The sequence below is a fragment of the Entelurus aequoreus genome, linkage group LG26, assembly GCF_033978785.1.
Source record: "Entelurus aequoreus isolate RoL-2023_Sb linkage group LG26, RoL_Eaeq_v1.1, whole genome shotgun sequence".
Lineage (NCBI taxonomy): Eukaryota > Metazoa > Chordata > Actinopteri > Syngnathiformes > Syngnathidae > Entelurus > Entelurus aequoreus.
The window spans coordinates 8,525,613-8,545,307 of record NC_084756.1 but is presented as its reverse complement, the minus strand read 5'-3'; the positions used below and the strand labels follow the sequence as shown (position 1 = coordinate 8,545,307).

Below are 19,695 nucleotides of genomic sequence, written 5' to 3'. Positions count from 1 at the left end.
CAGCTTTTTTGACCCATGTGGGCATTTTCCCATCCACATGCATGCCCTTTAGCCACAGATCCGCGCCCAGCAGTTTTCAACAATTAATGTCCACAATTTTTGCAGCCATCCCATGTGTGGTGGTGTACTGGGACGTCATTGTGGTGCATGGTGCTTCGCCTGCTGTGCATGATGACTGCCTCTCCAAGGTACTCCGGGCTCTCGCACACCATAACCTTACCTTGAATGGTGAAAAGTGTGTATTTGCTGCATCCGCCATTGAGTTTGTGGGGTTCCGCCTGACCACCGCTGGTCTGAGCTCCCTTCACTCGAATGTTGATACTGTCCTGCGCCTCCCCGAGCCCTCCTCCCCCGCACAACTCATCATTCCTGGGCATGACCGCCTTCTACCTGCACTTCCTTCCCCGCTATTCTGACACCTCCGCACCACTCCGTTCCATCCTCAAACAGGACGCGCCTTGGGACTGGACACCCGCATGCTCAGCGGCTCTCCAGCGGCTTAAGTCACAGCTCACCTCTTACACCGTGCTTGCCCACGTTTGTGACCTGTGATGCCTCCAACACTGCAGTCGGTGCATTCCTGTCTTTACGTGCAGCAAGGGACTGAGCGCCCACTGGCGTTTGCTTCAAGGACACTTACTTGCAACAGAACAGAAGTATTCGGTGGGGGAGAGAGAGGCATAGCATGTGTTTTGGCCTGCGAGAGGTGCCAAATGTACCTCTACGGGCGACACTTCACACGCACAGCCCTCCTGACGGCTCAGGTCACAAGTCGCTGCTTCTTTACAAGTGGTCCGAGAGACTGCAGGCATATAACTTTACTTTGCAGTTTACACCGGCAGGGACAATGTAGTGGCGGACCTAGCACCTTACCATCGCGTCAAGGGCGACCTCTCTTGTTGGAATGATGTCTGTTTGGCACGGGGGTCTAAGCACTGCGGTGTCCTACGCCTTGAGGGCACAAATTCTGGCTATGTTTCACAAAGGCTACCTGTGCATCGTCAGGGTCAAGCAACACCATAGGGGTCTGGTGGTCAGGCATTGACAGAGACCTGGAGGCTCTGGTAAAGTATGGTACAGCATGCCTCACCAGTGGTAAAACTGGCTCACCCCCATCTTCACCTTTGCAGCCTCTACTCTGGCCAACGGGACCATGGTCCGACATCTGCGGGGAACTCTACAACCTCCTTCAGCACAGACGCTTCTTGTTATCTATGACCTCAATTCTAAGTGGCCTGAGGTGCAGCACCATTGTGGTCACAGACTTCCTCTCCCTGGCACAGGTCCGTGATGCATTTGCTACCAGGCCGCATAGAAATATTAATTAATCTATAAACTTCCGCGTTTTCTCCGACTTACACCAACACGCTTGTTAATAGATGTATATTATAACTCCTTTATATTACAACTTCAGCGTTATAGTGAGTTGATTTTTCATGATATTTTTTTTGCTGTTTCTATCTGCCAAATGTGGAAAGCCGGTCCGCGAAAATAATGTATATGTTACGTGGAGATGACACCACGGCAGGAATCAGTTCTATAGCCTTTATTCTGCTATTGATGAGTGTGTGGGATGTGTATGCTACTCTAAATGTGAAGTGCAAGGCGATGTGTAGAATTAACAATGTAAATGATACCAGAGTTTGGAAGTGCGTGTTGGATGAATCTTTCGTCAGACCAGAGGGGCAAGGCGAGAAGGCAGTCCGTGGGTAAGCAAGCGGTCGGGGGCTGGAGAGGAGCAACGAGGTCCGTGTCCAAGCAGTGGTCGAGGATCGAGGGAGGCAGTTCAAAATCCAGAGAGGAGTCGAGGCACACAGCTCGATCACGGGAAACAGGAAGGGCATAAGACACGGGAACTGGGAAGTAACAGAGAGAGCAAGTACGCAGGAGGGAAGCCAGAGACAGGATGCTTACTACGAGGAGTGAACTACGTTCTGGCGCTGGATATTCGGGTCCGCTGGTCTGTATGCTGCTTGCCTTCATTAGTCCCAGGTGCGCTGATGGATTGCAGCTTTGCCGGCGCGTGTCCTGGCGCGCTGCCAGCGGAGGTGCCAGCCGAGCATGCAGTAGAAGGAATGAGGGGTTGTGCATGCGCCGTGACAGTATACATTAAACCGGTCCCTGGTGGGGAAAAAGTTTGGGGAGCCCTGATTTACAGTTACAAAATATCTCGAATTTCTGTTACAAAAAAGTTACCGTAGTATCAATTATCATTACAGGCGAGATTTCCACCATGTTGGATCATGATGATCAAAGGTCAGAGGAGGAAGAGGACTTTCTGCTACCGCCGCCACCTGACTGTGAGGAACCGGTGCTGGATATCTGCAGCCCTTGCTCCCTCGCCTCCTCCATTGTGGTGCATATCTCGGAGGAAGAGCGTCACAAGTACGAGGAGGAGATCCGGAAGCTTTACAAACAGCTGGATGACAAGGTGAGTAATGGGTGCCCACAGTATGCAGCTGATTATGCAGCGGTAATACCAATAGAATGTGTGCATATGTATTATTCATGTTCACAAATTCAAAATCACACGTGTGGACTCATTTATTTAATAAACTGATGGAGCAGGGTGAATACCCTTGGCTTCATGCTTGACATTCTTAAACATTTGACACATCGTCCTTGTGTCTGCATATGCTAAAGCGTACTATATTTTACATGTTATATACACTCCCCGGCCACTTGATTAGGCACCTACATTAGACGTGTCCAGAATCTGTACAGTACCTCTCTGACAGTGCCGCTCACAACTGAGCATTAGTGTGCAGGTGTACCTAATGAATTGTCCAGTGAGTGTTTGCACCATAGTCTTCTTAAAGGTGAACCACACTTTTTTGGGGGGGAGGGAATTTTGTCTATCGTTCACAGTCTTTATGTAAGACAAGAGCACACGTTTTACTTTTTCTTTTTTTTTTTTTTTACAAATTCTTAAGCGTTACAAAAGTCAGCTAACAATTAAGCCAATGGGAGTTGCTCTATTCCCCCTATAAAGTGCTCTAAAAAATATCCAAAAACCTCCATTAACTTTTTATATATATAATTATATTTCTAATGTAGTACAAGGCACATTCCTAATAATATATAGTCATCATCATCGGCGGTCACTCGAACGAGTATGACGATCCTCCTGGTAGGGGTGTATCCCTTTATGGAGGATGCCTGCGCGTGACTTAGTTTAACGTGGAGAGACTGATGCACAGACAGTCACCACACGATCTTTGACAGAATCGGGTCAGGGTCCAGTGGCATGGAGTCCAAGACGACTAGGGACCCTTTTCTGCTGCAGCCTTCTTTCGCCATCGCAGCCGTTGTGGTAGTTCTTAAATCTACCGTCTTCCGCCTGCTCCGCCGTTGAGGTCTTCACTGTATCCCTGGCTAGGGGGCAGTCAGGTACTATGCCTTTGCCAAGGGCCACCTGGGGTAACAGTAGTGAAGGGGTTAACCTCCTAGTGCCCCAAGACCCCATAGAGGAGCCTCCACTGCCGGATGCACTTTAACGTCATGCCCAGGACACACATATATAGTATTTAGGTGTTTTGCTCATTTTAAACATATATCACACCACAATGTTCTCTTTTCCGTTCAACAACAACACCCCTACTAACCTTGGCAGACTTCATGAGAGACAGCAACTACTTCTTTGGGACAAATGATGATCCAGAAACGTATATGTTTGAGCCTGAATATATGGAGGACGAGCCAGAAGCTGTGTGCTAAACAGCTTTAGTGAAATGCTAAGCTTCATGTAGCAGTATTGATAAGTGCTAAACAAGAAATAAAAACTACGTACATAATATGATAATGATAAATGGGTTATACTTGTATAGCGCTTTTCTACCTTCAAGGTACTCAAAGCGCTTTGACAGTATTTCCACATTTACCCATTCACACACACATTCACACACTGATGGCGGGAGCTGCCATGCAAGGCGCTAACCAGCAGCCATCAGAGGCAAAGGGTGAAGTGTCTTGCCCAAGGACACAACGGACGTGACTAGGATGGTAGAAGGTGGGGATTGAACCCCAGTAACCAGCAACACTCCGATTGCTGGCACAGCCACTCTACCAACTTCGCCACGCCGTCCCAACAATCACTTACTGTACAATTTAGGCTCTCACTGAGTTGTCGACTGATGGGATGTTTATATCTTCCCGTTTGGATGACACATTTTTCATAATCCTCACGAAGGGTTAAGAAAAATTTGCTGCAAACGAACGTGTTTTTATGTCTTTCTCGCCATTTCTGGGTCTAAGTTGAATGTCAAAATTGACCAACTTCTCGGTTTACGGCCGCAACTGTCTACCACACAAGTGAGATGCATGATTTATGATCTATAATCAACTTTCACCAACTAGAGGCGATGCAGCAGCTCACCAGCTTAGTATGTCAATAAAACGGCATAGGCAAGTTAGCTCTCTGTGATCACGGCACGACAAAAAGTAATTGCTCAGCGTTGGCGCTTATAATAACAAAATCGCTAACACTTGGTCAACATTCCGGTCATGAGATGTAAATGGAATATTGTTGGAGGTTTTGGGATGTTTTTACAGGGCTTTATGGGCTCAATAGAGCAGTGTTTTTCAACCACTGTGCCGATACAGTCTGGTGTGCCGTGGGAGATTATCTAATTTCCCCTAATTGGGTTAAAAATATTTTTTGCAAACCAGTAATTATAATCCGCAAATGTGCCGTTGTTGAGTGTCTGTGCTGCCGAGACTCGGCAGAGTAACCGTGTAATACTCTTCCATATCAGTAGGTGGCAGCAGGTAGCTAATTGCTTTGTAGATGTCGGGAACATGGTAAAAAGGTATCTAACACTTAAACCAAAAATAAACAAAAGGCAAGTGCCGCTAAGTGCCGCCAAGAAAAGGCTATGCAGAACAAAACTAAAACTGAACTGGCTGCAAAGTAAACAAAAACAGAATGCTGGACGACAGCAAAGACTTACAGCGTGTGGAGCAGACGGCGTCCACAAAGTACATCCGTACATGACATGACAATCAACAATGTCCCCACGAAGAAGGATAGCGTCCGCACAACTGAAATAGTTTTGATTGCGAAAACAAAGCAGGTGCGGGCAATAGCGGTCAAGGAAGACACGAAAATGCTGCAGGGAAATACCAACAAAAGGGGAAAAGCCACCAAAATAGGAGTGCAACACAATAACTAAAACACTACACACAGGAAAACACCAAAAAAAACCTCCAAATAAGTCACGGTGTGATGTGACAGGTGGTGACAGTACACCTACTTTGAGACAAGAGCTATATTGATGCATGCTTGGTTATGGTTTGAATTCATATACAACAATTGCGAGAACAACTTTTTATTGTCAATATCGGCTACTGAGTTGCATTTTTTTATGTTTTTGGCTGGCTCAGAATTTTTTCAATGAAACAAATGTGCCTTGGCTCAGAAAAGGTTGAAAAAAACTGCAATAGAGTACTCCAATTAGCTGCATTGTTAGCCACCTCCTACTTGCTGCATTTTACGACTTAGAATGCATAAAAAAAGAGGGTAACACTTTAGTATGGGGAACACATTCTAAGTAACAAAGACTTAATTTAGAGTTATTTGGTTAGGGTTAGGGTTGGAGGGTTAGGGTTAGGGTTAGTAATGGGCCATGCAGAATAAGGCATTAATAAGTACTTAATAATGACTAATTAAGAGCCAATATGTTACTAATTTGCATGTTAACAAGCAACTAATTAATGGTGAATATGTTCCCCATACTAAAGTGTTACCAAAACATATGCGTTCTTATCTTACAAAGGGGTTGTGAATGATAGGCAACATTTAAAAAAAAAAAAAGTGCAGCTCCCCTTTAATAGAAGCTTCTACCGTACTTATATTGAAATAGCATTACAACTACATGTGTCGCTGCAGGATGCTGAGATAGACTACCAGAGCCAGATGGTGGAGAAGCTGAAGGAGCAGATGCTGAAGCAAGAGGAGGTAAGAAACGGAATACAATTACGTCATTTGATTAGTTTGGATAAATGTTCCCTAGAAGACTTAAATACACTTCAGTTGGCTTTATCATCCGCTTGCTTGAGATGGGAAAGTAAAAAAAAAAAACACTTATTATTGTTTTAATTGCTTACTGTGAGCTTTTGAAAGAACATCGAGCACTCTTGGCCCGAGTTGCGTGTTTGCATAAAAGCGCCGCGATGCGTGACGGGATGGGGTGATGACACGCCGCAGCAAAACAAATAGACCAGCTGCAGCAGTAAATTGGCAACAAGTTGGACTGCAAAACATCGTTGTTTGTATCTAATTGCTGGCCTGCTGCTGGTTGGGTTGACATAACTTTACTGTATATTTCTGTTAGTGTGGAAGTGTTATTTAGTACCTGCACAGTCTGTGTCATTTAATTGTATTAGGTTGGCACCACGAGTTGGTCTTCATCTCCACTGCATCCGGGAAGTATTCATTTTCATTTCATCTTTTTCCACATTTTTGTCATTCCAGAAAGGGAATGCATACCATATTTTCCGGACCATAGGGCGCACCGGATTAAAAGGCGCACTGCCGATGAGCGGGTCTATTCAGGTCTTTCTTCATACAAAAGGTGCATTAAAGGGGTCATATTATATATAGTTTTTTCTAAATGTAAAAGACTTCCTTGTGGTCTACATCAGTGTTTTTCAATCTTTTTTGAGCCAAGGCACATTTTTTGCGTTGAAAAAATCCGAAGGCACACCACCAGCAAAAATCATTAAAAAACAGTTGACATCACCCCAAGCGATTCGGGTAACCCAACTTAGACAGAACTGACCGCTGAAGACCCCCCCCCCCCCCTCATTCCTTGTGTTTATTTACTTTTACGTTATATTTTATTGTATATCTTAGGTATTATTTATTTATTTATTTCACCTTATTTACTCTTTATTTACTTCAATATAGTTTGTTAGATTGAAGCTAAGTTTGCATATATTCATGTGTGTCTATATTTGTTGTGGGCACTAGGCGACAATTACCTTGGGAATTAAGTGGGTGGGTATGGTAAGGGATGGGGTTTATTATGTTACATATTGAAAAATGTGCAGATACTCCAACTTGCTGTTGCCATGATTCATCATGCTGTATTGTCTGCAAAATTCAATAAAAATATTTGGGGGGAAAAAAAAAACAAAAAACAGTTGACAGTAAAAAGTCGTTGTCGCAATTGTTGGATATGACTTTAAACCATAACCGAGCATGCATCGATATAGCTCTTGTCTCAAAGAAGGTGTACTGTCACCACCTGTCACATCACGCCGTGACTTATTTGGAGTTTTTTTTGGTGTTTTCCTGTGTGTAGTGTTTTAGTTCTTGTCTTGCACTCCTATTTTAGTGTCTTTTTCTCTTTTTTTGGTATTTTCCTGTAGCAGTTTCATGTCTTCCTTTGAGCGATATTTCCCGCATCTACTTTGTTTTAGCAATCAAGAATATTTCAGTTGTTTTCATCCTTCTTTCTGGGGACATAGTTGATTGTCATGTCATGTTCGAATGTACATGTGTTTGCTCCACAGTAAGTCTTTGCTGTCGTCCAGCATTCTGTTTTTTTTTTTACTTTTTAGCCAGTTTAGTTTTAGTTTCGTTCTTCCCTAAGCATCAATGCCTTTTCTTAGGGGCACTCACCTTTTGTTTATTTTTGGGTCAAGCATTAGACACCTTTTTAACTGCACACTGCCTCCCGCTGTTCCCGACATCTACAAAGCAATTATCTACCGGCTGTCACCTACTGATATGGAAGAGTATTACACGGTTACTCCGCCGAGCTCTATGTTATGTCTATTCTCTATGTTTTAGCGCTTCCATAGAGAGATATAAGTTAGAATTTTACACTGCTTTATACAAACCCTGTTTCCATATGAGTTGGGAAATTGTGTTAGATGTAAATGTAAACGGAATACAATGATTTGCAAATCCTTTTCAACTCATTTTCAGTTGAATATGCTACAAAGACAACATATTTGATGTTCAAACTGATAAACCTTTTTTTTTTGCAAATAATCATTGACTTTAGAATTTGATGCCAGCAACACGTGACAAAGAAGTTGGGAAAGGTGGCAATAAATACTGATAAAGTTGAGGAATGCTCATCAAACACTTATTTGGAACATCCCACAGGTGAACAGGCAAATTGGGAACAGGTGGGTGCCATTATTGGGTATAAAAGTAGATTCCATGAAATGCTCAGTCATTCATAAACAAGAATGGGGCGAGGGTCACCACTTTGTCAACAAATGCGTGAGCAAATTGTTGAACAGTTTAAGAAAAACCTTTCTCAACCAGCTATTGCAAGGAATTTAGGGATTTCACCATCTACGCTCCGTAATATCATCAAAGGGTTCAGAGAATCTGGAGAAATCACTGCACGTAAGCAGCTAAGCCCGTGACCTTCCATCCCTCAGGCTGTACTGCATCAACAAGCGACATCAGTGTGTAAAGGATATCACCACATGGGCTCAGGAACACTTCAGAAACCCACTGTCAGTAACTACAGTTGGTCGCTACATCTGTAAGTGCAAGTTAAAACTCCTATGCAAGGCGAAAACTGTTTATCAACAACACCCAGAAATGCCGTCAACTTCACTGGGCCTGAGCTCATCTAAGATGGACTGATACAAAGTGGAAAAGTGTTCTGTGGTCTGACGAGTCCACATTTCAAATTGTTTTTGGAAACTGGACGTGGTGTCCTCCAGACCAAAGAGGAAAAGAACCATCCGGATTGTTACAGGCGCAAAGTTGAAAAGCCAGCATCTGTGATGGTATGGAGGTGTATTAGTGCCCAAGACATGGGTAACTTACACATCTGTGAAGGCGCCATTAATGCTGAAAGGTACATACAGGTTTTGGAGCAACATATGTTGCCATCCAAGCAACGTTACCATGGACGCCCCTGCTTATTTCAGCAAGACAATGCCAAGCCACGTGTTACATCAACGTGGCTTCATATTAAAAGAGTGCGGGTACTAGACTGGCCTGCCTGTAGTCCAGACCTGTCTCCCATTGAAAATGTGTAGCGCATTATGAAGCCTAAAATACCACAACAGAGACCCCCGGACTGTTGAACAACTTAAGCTGTACATCAAGCAAGAATGGGAAAGAATTCCACCTGAGAAGCTTAAAAAATGTGTCTCCTCAGTTCCCAAACGTTTGCTGAGTGTTGTTAAGAGGAAAGGCCATGTAACACAGTGGTGAACATGCCCTTTCCCAACTACTTTGGCACGTGTTGCAGCCATGAAATTCTAAGTTAATTATTATTTGCAAAAAAAAAATAAAGTTTATGAGTTTGAACATCAAATATCTTGTATATATGGGTTGAAAAGGATTTGCAAATCATTGTATTCCGTTTATATTTACATCTAACACAATTTCCCAACTCATGTGGAATTGGGGTTTGTATTAGAAATGGCAACAGCAGAGGGTGAATGTCCCATAACAAGAAGAACGAGGAAAAATAAGAAGCTTATCGACTACGGAATCGGCACAGACTACAGTGCGCAGATTTTCAGGACTTATGCAGATTTCAAATAAACATCAGCAGGTACCAGAAGGTAAGAAAAGTTGGTTTTGCATAATATTGTGAAACAAAACGCCAGATAATGTCTGCTAATGGGTGCCCTTATACACACACCATAGTAATACTTGTATCTCTGACTACGGTAGCCGTAATGGGCCGACAAGCCATCAAGCGGTGCGGCTTCAAAGTCATACTAAAACATTTTGACGGGTTTTTGAGCGCCGTGTGTAACGTTCTTTATTTTCAATGGGACATTTAAAGTTTTGCTGTTGTTTACTGGCGTCATATTGCAGTCTACACATATCTCTTATGTGTGACTGCCATCTACTGGTCACACTTATCATTACACTATGTACCAAATAAAATTGCTTCGAGGTCGATAAGCACAAGTAAAATGATTCCATACATTAGGCGAATCATAAGGCACACTGTCTATTTTGGAGAAAATAAAGGATTTTAAGTGCGCCTTATAGTCCGAAAAATACGGTACTTCTTTGTCCTCAAAATCCTGCATAATGACAATGTGAAATTGTTTTAATTAATTTTTTTATTTTTGCAAATATGTTAAAAATAAAAAAATCACATGTACATAAGTATTGACATCATTTGCTCAATACGTTGTTGCTGCACCTCAGGCAGCATTTACAGCCTCATGTCTTTTTGAAAACGATGCCACAAGCTTGGAACTTCTATCTTTGGGCAGTTTCACTCATTCTTCTTTGTCTGTTTCCTCTTTGCAACACCTCCTAAGCTCCATCAGGTTGGATGAGAAGAGCTGGTTTCCATCAATGATGTGTCTGTGCATTTCTGCATTCATCTTTCCCTTCATCCCGACTATAGTCTCCCAGTTCCTGCCGCTGATAACCATCCCCACAGCATGATGCTGCCACCACCACCACCATGCTTTAATGTAGGGATGGTATTGGCCTGGTGAAGAGCGGTGCTTGGTTTCTTCCAAACATGATGCCTGGCATGCACGCCAAAATGTTCAATCTTTCAATCTTTGAGAGTCTTTCAGGTGCATTTTGGCAAACTTCTGTCTGGCCACTATACCATACAGGCCTGAATAGTGGATTGTCCTGCTGGAGGGTTCTCCTCTTTCCACAGAGGAATGCTGTAGCTCTGACAGAGTGACCACAGGGTTCTTGGTCTCGTCACTGACTAGACCAGGGGTCACCAACCTTTTTGAAACCAAGAGCTACTTCTTGGGTACTGATTAATGCGAAGGGCTACCAGTTTGATACACACTTAAATAAATTGCCAGAAATAGCCAATTTGCTCAATTGACCTTTAACTCTATGTTATTATTAATAATTAATGATATTTACACTTAATTGAACGGTTTAAAAGAGGAGAAAACACGAAAAAAAATGAAAAAAATTAAATTTTGAAACATAGTTTATCTTCAATTTCGACTCTTTAAAATTCAAAATTCAACCGAAAAAAAGAAGAATAAAACTAGCTAATTCGAATCTTTTTCAAAAAATTAAAAAAATAATTTATGGAACATCATTAGTAATTTTTCCTGATTAAGATTAATTTCAATATTTTGATGACATATTTTAAATAGGTTAAACTCCAATCTACACTTTGTTAAAAATATATAACAAATTGGACGAAGCTATATTTCTAACAAAGACTAATCATTATTTCTTCTAGATTTTCCAGAACAAAAATTTTAAAAGAAATTCAAAAGACTTTGAAATAAGATTTCAATTTGATTCTACAGATTTTCTAGATTTGCCAGAATATTTTTTTTAAATTTTAATCATAATAAGTTTGAAGAAATATTTCACAAATATTCTTCGTCGAAAAAACAGAAGCTAAAATGAAGAATTAAATTAAAATTTATTTATTATTCTTTACAATAAAAAAAATACAAATACTTCAACATTGGTTTAAATTGTCAGGAAAGAAGAGGAAGGAATTTAAAAGGTAAAAAGGTATATGTGTTTAAAAATCCTAAAATCATTTTTAAGGTTGTATTTTTTCTCTAAAATTGTCTTTCTGAAAGTTATAAGAAGCAAAGTAAAAAAAATTAATGTATTTATTTAAACAAGTGAAGACCAAGTCTTTAAATATTTTCTTGGATTTTCAAATTCTATTTGAGTTTTGTCTCTCTTAGAATTAAAAATGTCGAGCAAAGCGAGACCAGCTTGCTGGTAAATAAATACAATTTAAAAAAATAGAGGCAGCTCACTGGTAAGTGCTGCTATTTGAGCTATTTTTAGAACAGACCAGCGGGCTACCCATCTGGTCCTTACGGGCTACCTGGTGCCCGCGGGCACCGCGTTGGTGACCCCTGGACTAGACGAAGATGAATGCAGCAATGTACAGAGACATCCTGGATGAAAACCAACACTTCCCATCCAATCTGATGGAGCTTGAGAGGTGCTGCAAAGAGGAATGGGTGAAACTGCCCAAAGATAGGTGTGCCAATCTTGTGGCATCATATTCAAAAAGACTTAAGACTGTATTTGCTGCCATAGATGCATGAACAAAGTATTGAGCAAAGGCTGTGAATACTTATGTACATGCGTTTTTTTTATTTTTAATATCCATCCATTTTCTTCCGCTTATCCAAGGTCGGGTCGCGGGGGCAGCAGCCTAAGCTGAGAAACATATACTTCCCTCCCCCCAGCCACTTCGTCCAGCCCCTCTCGGGGGATCCCGAGGCGTTCCCCGTGGCCTCCTACCGGTCGGACGTGCCCTAAACACCTCCCTAGGGAGGTGTTCCGGTGGCATCCTGTCCAGATGCCCGAACCACCTCATCTGGCCCCTCTCCATGTGGAGGAGCAGCAGCTTTACTTTGAGCTCCTTCCGGATTACAGAGCTTCTCACCCTATCTCTATGGGAGAGACCCGCCACCCGGCGGAGGAAACTCATTTCGGCCGCTTGTACCCGTGATCTGGTCTTTTCGGTCATAACCCAAAGCTCATGACCATAGGTGAGGACGGGAACATAGATCGACCGGTAAATTGAGAGCTTTGCCTTCCGGCTCAGCTCCTTCTTCACCACAACGGATCGATACAGCGTCCGCATTACTGAAGACGCCGCACCGATCCGCCTGTCGATCTCACGATCCACTCTTCCCTCACTCGTGAACAAGACTCCGAGGTACTTGAACTCCTCCATATGGGGCAAGATCTCCTCCTCAACCAACCCGGAGATGGAGATTCTGTCCATAAAATTTATGAACAGAATGGGTGACAAAGGGCAGCCTTGGCGGAGTCCAACCCTCACTGAAAACGGGTCCGACTTACTGCCGGCAATGCGGACCAAGCGCTGATACTGATCGTACAGGGAGCGGACCGTTACAATCAGACAGTCCGGTACCCCATACTCTCTAAACATTCCCCACGGGACTTCCCTGGGGACACGGTCGAATGCCTACTCCAAGTCCACAATTATTTTTTAATAAATGTGCAAAAAAAATAAATAAATTAAAAATCTAATTGTCATTATGGGTTATTGTCTGTAGAATTTTGAGGACAAAAATCAATGTATGACATTACAAAATGTGGAAAAAGTGAAGCGCTGTGAATACTTTCCGGATCCACTGTATGAATGTGCACTTCAGATAGGACTACAAGGTGCTATTTAGGGAGTGGAGAGCTCCAAATGTGGTGACTCGTTTTGTTTACATTGCCTTCTTGGCAGGAGAAGCAGCAGCTAGAATAAAATCTTCAAGTCTTCCGAATTTACTGCACATTTTAATCACACAGATAAAAAGATTAAAATTCTGTAGTTTAAACCTAAGTGGTCCGTATAATGCACCCATCGTGCTTTTTGCATCTATCACAGTTACAGGTTTAATTCATGTAGTAAAACCCGACGCCTATCAATGCAATCGTTCGTGGATCAGTTATTTCTGCATTTCTCTCTATAAATACAGTAACTTGCAGCACGCTTGTATTACAAAACATAGGTGAAGTAAAACAATTCAATTAAAACAACAGGGGCAACATCATGAAAAGGATACAAAGTGGATTAAAAATGATAGTTAAAAGGTGCATTAACTAAAAGCTTTACTAAAAATAGAAGTTTTCAAATGTTTCTTAAAAGTTTCGACACAGTCAAGATCACGGAGGGACTGGTGCAAATTGTTCCAGAGTCTGGGAGCTATTGCCTGCAATGCCAGTGTGTGTGGGGGGGGGGGGGGGGCATGACCAGGATCGGCTTCGAGATTAGTGACAGGTGCGTAGATGACACAGCTGTGAGTGTTTGTCTGATCACCTGTCACTCTGTTAAAGGCGGCAGTCGGGAAGGAGAGGAGGTGGTTGATGGTGGAGAATGCGGGCAAGATACTTTAACATGGCTGAAAAGCACAACTCATTGAAGAATAAATCATTGTTCACAAAGATGAACACGGCTGTCATGTCCGTCATTGGCGGTCCAGGGAACCCGGAGGAGCAAGACCTCCACAGCCAGGTTTTTTTTTGGGGATCTTTAGAAGACCCTGGCCTGAAGACCCTGAAGAGTAGGGGCATAACAAGTCAGTGATGTACTGAGGGGCCCCACCATGCGACGCATGGAATGTCAGGACTCAAATCTTAAACTCAATGCGGAATTTAACTGGAAGCCAATGAAGACTGGATACAACGGGGGAGATATGGACTGTTCTGGGTGCACCGGTCAAAAGTCTGGCAGCCACATTTTGTACAGTCTGAAGTCTCTTTAGCGTTGACTTGTTGAAGATAGTGAAGAGAGAATTGCAATAGTCAATGCGAGACGTAATGAACGCGTGAATGATCATTTCCAGATCCTATTTTGACAACAAATTTCCCACTTTAGAGATATTTCTGAGATGATAAAAACAGTTTTTGGTCAGTAGACCCTCCAAAGACATGGACTGATCCAACACAACCCCAAGGTTTCTGAGGCTGCTTTTAACAGATATACCCAGAGCACCAACCGAGTTCTTGATCAGCGGGATATTTTTATCGGGAGCAATTATCCGAGTTTCCGTTTTGTTTGAATTTATCTGGAGGAAATTTGAGGACAACCAGCTTTTAATACAGGATACGCACTCCAAGAACTCAGATTAAAAGTGAAACTCTGAATCATTGAAGGGGCGTAACAGTTGAATATCATCTGCATAGAAATGATAAGAAACATTTTTAAAACTACTGATCAAACCTCCCAAGCGGCATCAGATACAACAAAAATAAAACAGGCCCCAGAACAGAACCCTGGGTTGGACACATTGGACATTACATCATTAAAAGTTCTTCCATTCATATACGAAGTAAACCACTGGGGAACGGCACCAGAGAGCAACAAAAGATTAAATTGATTTTAATTTCAATTGTTGGCACTGATTTGAGATGGGAGCTTGGTCGTGGGACCGTAAGTTGAGGTACCACTATATTCAGCTTCTGTGGGTGAGCCTTGCAAAATTAGAGTAACTACACATGGGTCCAACTGGCCTTTAATAATAATAAAACAAAATGCAAGAAACCATCCTGACAGATAATGAAATGCTTACTATATTGTAGAAAGGGTTATACTCCTTTCCTGTTATGATGTGTTCACTACACGGACGTTGATGAAAGCTTAGTTCTCTTCTGCTGTTTTATGGCTGTAATCCATCTGTGTCGTCTTTTGGGATCTTTGGGAATGGGGTAAAATGCTTTTTCTTCCCAGCTCCTATTTTTTTCTGGTATCATGGCGCACAAAATGTGTCTCTCATAGTTTTACCGACTAAGAAAGAAAAAGACAGACTTAAAGGCCAGTCCCAATACACCCCCTCGCCCTATTTTTTTTTAGCCCTATCGAGTGTTGTATTTTGATACTTTTCAGTACTTGTCTAAATAAGGGGGACCACAAGAAAATTCATTATTGGCTTTATTTTAACAAAAAATCTTAGAGTACATTCATCATCATCATCGGCAGTCACTCGTGGTCGAGTATGACTGTCCTCAGAATGGATGGGTTCCCATTCGGGAGGACGCCTTTTAACGTGGGGAGACTGATGCGCCTGCAGCCACCACACGGTCCTTGGCAGAGAGGGGCCTTGATCCAGTGGCATGGATCCATGACGACTGGAGACCACCCTCTGTTGCAGCCTTCATCCGCCTTCAGTGCCGTTGTGACATGCAGTGTCATCCTCCGCCACTTCCACCGTTGAGGTCTTATATCTATTCAACCCATAGATGAACATATGTTTATTATTACAGTTTAGTCCTTAAATAAAATAGTGAACATACTAGACAACTTGTCTTTTAGTAGTAAGTAAACAAACAAAGACTCCTAATTAGTCTGCTGACGTATGCAGTAACATATTGTGTCATTTGGCATTCTATTATTTTGTCAACATTATGAGGGACAAACTGTAAAAAATGATTATTAATCTACTTGTTCATTTACTGTTAATATCCGCTTACTTTCTATTTTAACATGTTCTATCTACACTTCTGTTAAAATGTAATAATCACTTATTCTTCTGTTGTTTGATACTTTACATTAGTTTTGGATGATACCACAAATATTGGTATCTATGCGATACCAAGTAGTTACAGGATCATACATTGGTCATATTCAAAGTCCTCATGTGTCCAGGGACATATTTACTGAGTGTATAAACGTAATATGAATTAAAAAAAAAAACGAAAGATTTTGTGACGCTAAAAAATATACATGTAATCATAGTAGTATCGACTAGCTACGCTCCTGTACTTGGTATCATTACAGTGGATGTCAAGTGTAGATGCACCAATGGCATTTGTTTACATTGTGGCGCCGGTGAGCTACGGTGTGTAGTGAAGCATGTTTAGCTATTCTTCGTCCTCCAGTGATAATAATACATGTAATAAACTTACTTTATTTGTCGCTATTGGAGACCAGGATTAGTGATTTAGAAGTAGCTAAAACACTGTAAACTGCAGATGGACGTTAGCCGCTAGCTAGCTAGCCATGTCTTGAAGCACCTCTTCCTGAGCGTGTTTCAGTGTTATAACTTCACCTTAATCGTTAGTTTTTAAGCCAACATGCGTCCGTTCTCCCTTTTCTGTCTACACTCTATGTGTGCGCTGCCGAACATGCTCCTCTGCTCGCAAAACCAGCAAAGTCACGACGTGACGACGACCGGGGAGTGGGGGAACGGTACTTTTTAGAGGCGGTATAGTACCGAATATGATTCATTAGTATCGCGGTACTATACTAATACCCGTATTCCGTACAACCTTAGCCCTATCCTTAAAATGTTCCCAATCCCGTGAAGGTAGTGGTGTCCCACTGACTTTTTGCAAGTAGGAATAGTGGACATAACGAGGGGTCTTGGGTATCAATCTAGCCCTTCAGAGTGAGGTATTTCAGATGCTGACTTGCTCAGGTAGGGCCAGAGAAAATTCCCCATTTTCTTGCACAAATTACACGTTAGATTGTAACGTTAGCCAGCTAGCCACGCTAGCTAATGTGAGGTTAACATGCTTACGAAAAGCTTGCACATGTGAAAACATTAACGTGACATACCTTCAAAGAATTCTCGAGAGACAACAGTTGTAGATGGCAGCTTTTTCTCCGTGTGGTTCTTTGTTTATTCATCAACTGCAGCATGATGAATAATGAAAAACTAAATCTCAGCCGTTAACTCCATTGCTGCCGGGTTTGTTATGTCATGGTGGAAGCATTGTTATACGGTACGAATGCTGCAGTGCGGTGGTGACATTGCTGAGCCAGGGCGCAGCGCCATGGTTGGTCAAAACGCACACACGGAGTGCATACAAGCAGAAAAAGAGTCGAAAGGAATAATGACAAAGAACTGCAATTCTACTGGTTAATAAAGCGGGTGTGTGAAGTGCAATAAGGAGGTATTTGGACTTCAAAACTATCAATAAAGATGACGCTTTAAACACGGACGCGCTGCAAGTGCTTTACAAACATGCCTCGCCAAATGTGTCAGTACAGTATTAGCACCTATGCTTCAAACCTAGATAAACATAACTAATATTCAGATCTGCAAAATGAGTTTAAAGAGTGGCAGGTGATATAGTTAACAGCCTCCCCCATACACAGATGTTCAAACAATTATTAGCACAGTCCAAACCGCCCACATAGCGTAAACTAATGTAGGTGAATGGATTGTTTTTCATAACAAATTCCCACAATTTCATTTGTGTTTTATCTTTACCATTGTGTGATATACCTGCTACTTGTCTTATCTTGTGCTTGACATCATGAACAAGCTCAAAAACCTCATCCCGTCCCTCCCATCAGATATCAAGGAGATAATATTCCACATTGGTTCAAATGACACAAGACTCACAAAATCTGAAATTACAAAATCTCATTTCAACCTCCTCTTTAACTCGCTAAAAAGCACAAGACTATCCATCTCTGGTCCCCTTCCCACCCTTAATCGTGGACCCGGTAGTTTGAGTAGACTCCTCAGCCTCCACACGTGGCTTCAGGCTAACCTGTAGTACCTCACCTACTCGTGAACAAAACCCCGAGATACTTAAACTCCCCCACCTGGGCCAGAGTCTCCTTCTCTACCTGGGTACAAACCATCAATTTCCTGCTGAGAACCATGGCCTCAGATTTGGAGATGCTGATCCTCATTCCAGCTGCTGAACACTCGCCTGCGAACCGATCCAGTGAGAGCTGAAGGTCACGAACCGATGGTGCCATCAGGACCACATCATCTGCAAAAGCAGTGATGCAACTTTTAGGCCCCCGAGACGTATACCCTCTCCGCCAGGGTCATGACTCTGCCTAGAAATCCTGTCTATGAAAATCACAAACAGGATGGCCGAGACCAACCCCCACTGGAAACGGATCCGACTTACATCCAAGCACCCGGACACAACTCTCGCTTTGGTTGTACAGAGATTGGATGGCCCTCAGCAGGGTCCCCCTCACCTCGTACTCCCTCAGCACCTCCCACAGGATCTCCCGGTGGACCCGGTCGCACGCCTTCTCCAAATCCACAAAGCACATGTAGACTGGATAGGCATACTCCCAGGCCGTCTCCAGGATTCCCACAAAAGTAAAGAGGGAAAGATGGAGAAGGAAATCAGCCGGAGAATTGTAGCAGCTGGGGCAGTATTGCAGTCTCTCTGCCGGACTGTTGTGACAAAACGAGAGCTGAGCCAGAAGGCAAAGCTTTCGGTCTACCGAGCTATCTACATTTTTACTCTCACCTATGGTCATGAAGTGTGGGTCATGACCGAAAGAATAAGATCGCGGATACATGCGGCCAAAATTAGTTTCCTCAAACGGGTGGCTGGCATCTCCCTTAGAGATAGGGTGAGAAGTTCAGTCACCCGAGAGAGACTCGGAGTAGAGCCAATGTTACTTTGCTTGGAAAGGAGTCAGCTTAGGTGTTTCGGATGCCTCACGAGCGTCTCCCTCGGGAGGTCCTCTTTGCACATCCCACTGGGAGGAGAACCCGGGCAGGCCAACGACCAGATGGGGGGATTACATCTCTTCTCTGGCCTGGGAACGTTTCGGGATCCCCCAGGAGGAAGTTGCTAATGTTGCTCTGGAGAGGGAAGTCTGGGGGTCTCTGCTGGAGCTGTTGTCCCCGCAACCCGATTCCGGATAAGCGGTTGAAGATGGATGGATGGATGAAACTTCACCCAAATAATCTTGGCTCACATATCTTAAAATCAAACCTACGATACAGTGTGCAAACATCAGCTGATTGACCTACATCTTCACCACTGTACTGTAAAACCAACCCCACCTTAGAACCACAGCAACATTCTGTTTCAGTCTGTCTGTCCCTCAGCTCCTGTCCTCTTTCTGGTGATGTCGTCCTCACTCTTTATTCCATCAGGTTAAGACCAGACGTCACATGTCATATCCCTGCCCTATTTCCCACTCCTCTCCACCAGTCACCAAGTATCACAGATTTCATTTTGCACTACTCAACACCATAGGCACAGTTCCCGTGGGTGCTTGATGGCAACTTTCAAACTTTAAAATAATTTTTGAAAAATCAATCTTGTTGTTAATTTGGTGGTGAGTTTGATCCGTTTAACATAATATATTAAGTCATAAATCATATTAGTCTATAATTACCAAAGTTTAACTAAGAATCCATTGAGCCCGATTTTGAACTAAAGACACAATCATCTTGACTTTGAACACACTGCACATGCGCGAGTGAGGGGCCTACTTAGTCAACAGCCATACATGTCACACTAAGGGTGGCTGCATGAACAATGCCAACACTGTC

At 42.8% G+C, this 19,695-nt stretch overlaps 1 protein-coding gene across 3 annotated transcripts in view; it reads left to right on the top strand.

The window, feature by feature from the left end:
• The window catches only part of kif5ab (kinesin family member 5A, b), a 362,881-nt gene that overhangs the window by 164,196 nt on the left and 178,990 nt on the right, over positions 1 to 19,695 (top strand). For all 3 annotated transcript variants that reach the window (XM_062037662.1, XM_062037663.1, XM_062037664.1), the window contains 2 exons: positions 2,220 to 2,431; positions 5,888 to 5,956. In XM_062037662.1, the coding sequence (XP_061893646.1) occupies positions 2,220 to 2,431; positions 5,888 to 5,956 (281 nt within the window). The remainder of the gene's footprint in view (positions 1 to 2,219; positions 2,432 to 5,887; positions 5,957 to 19,695) is intronic.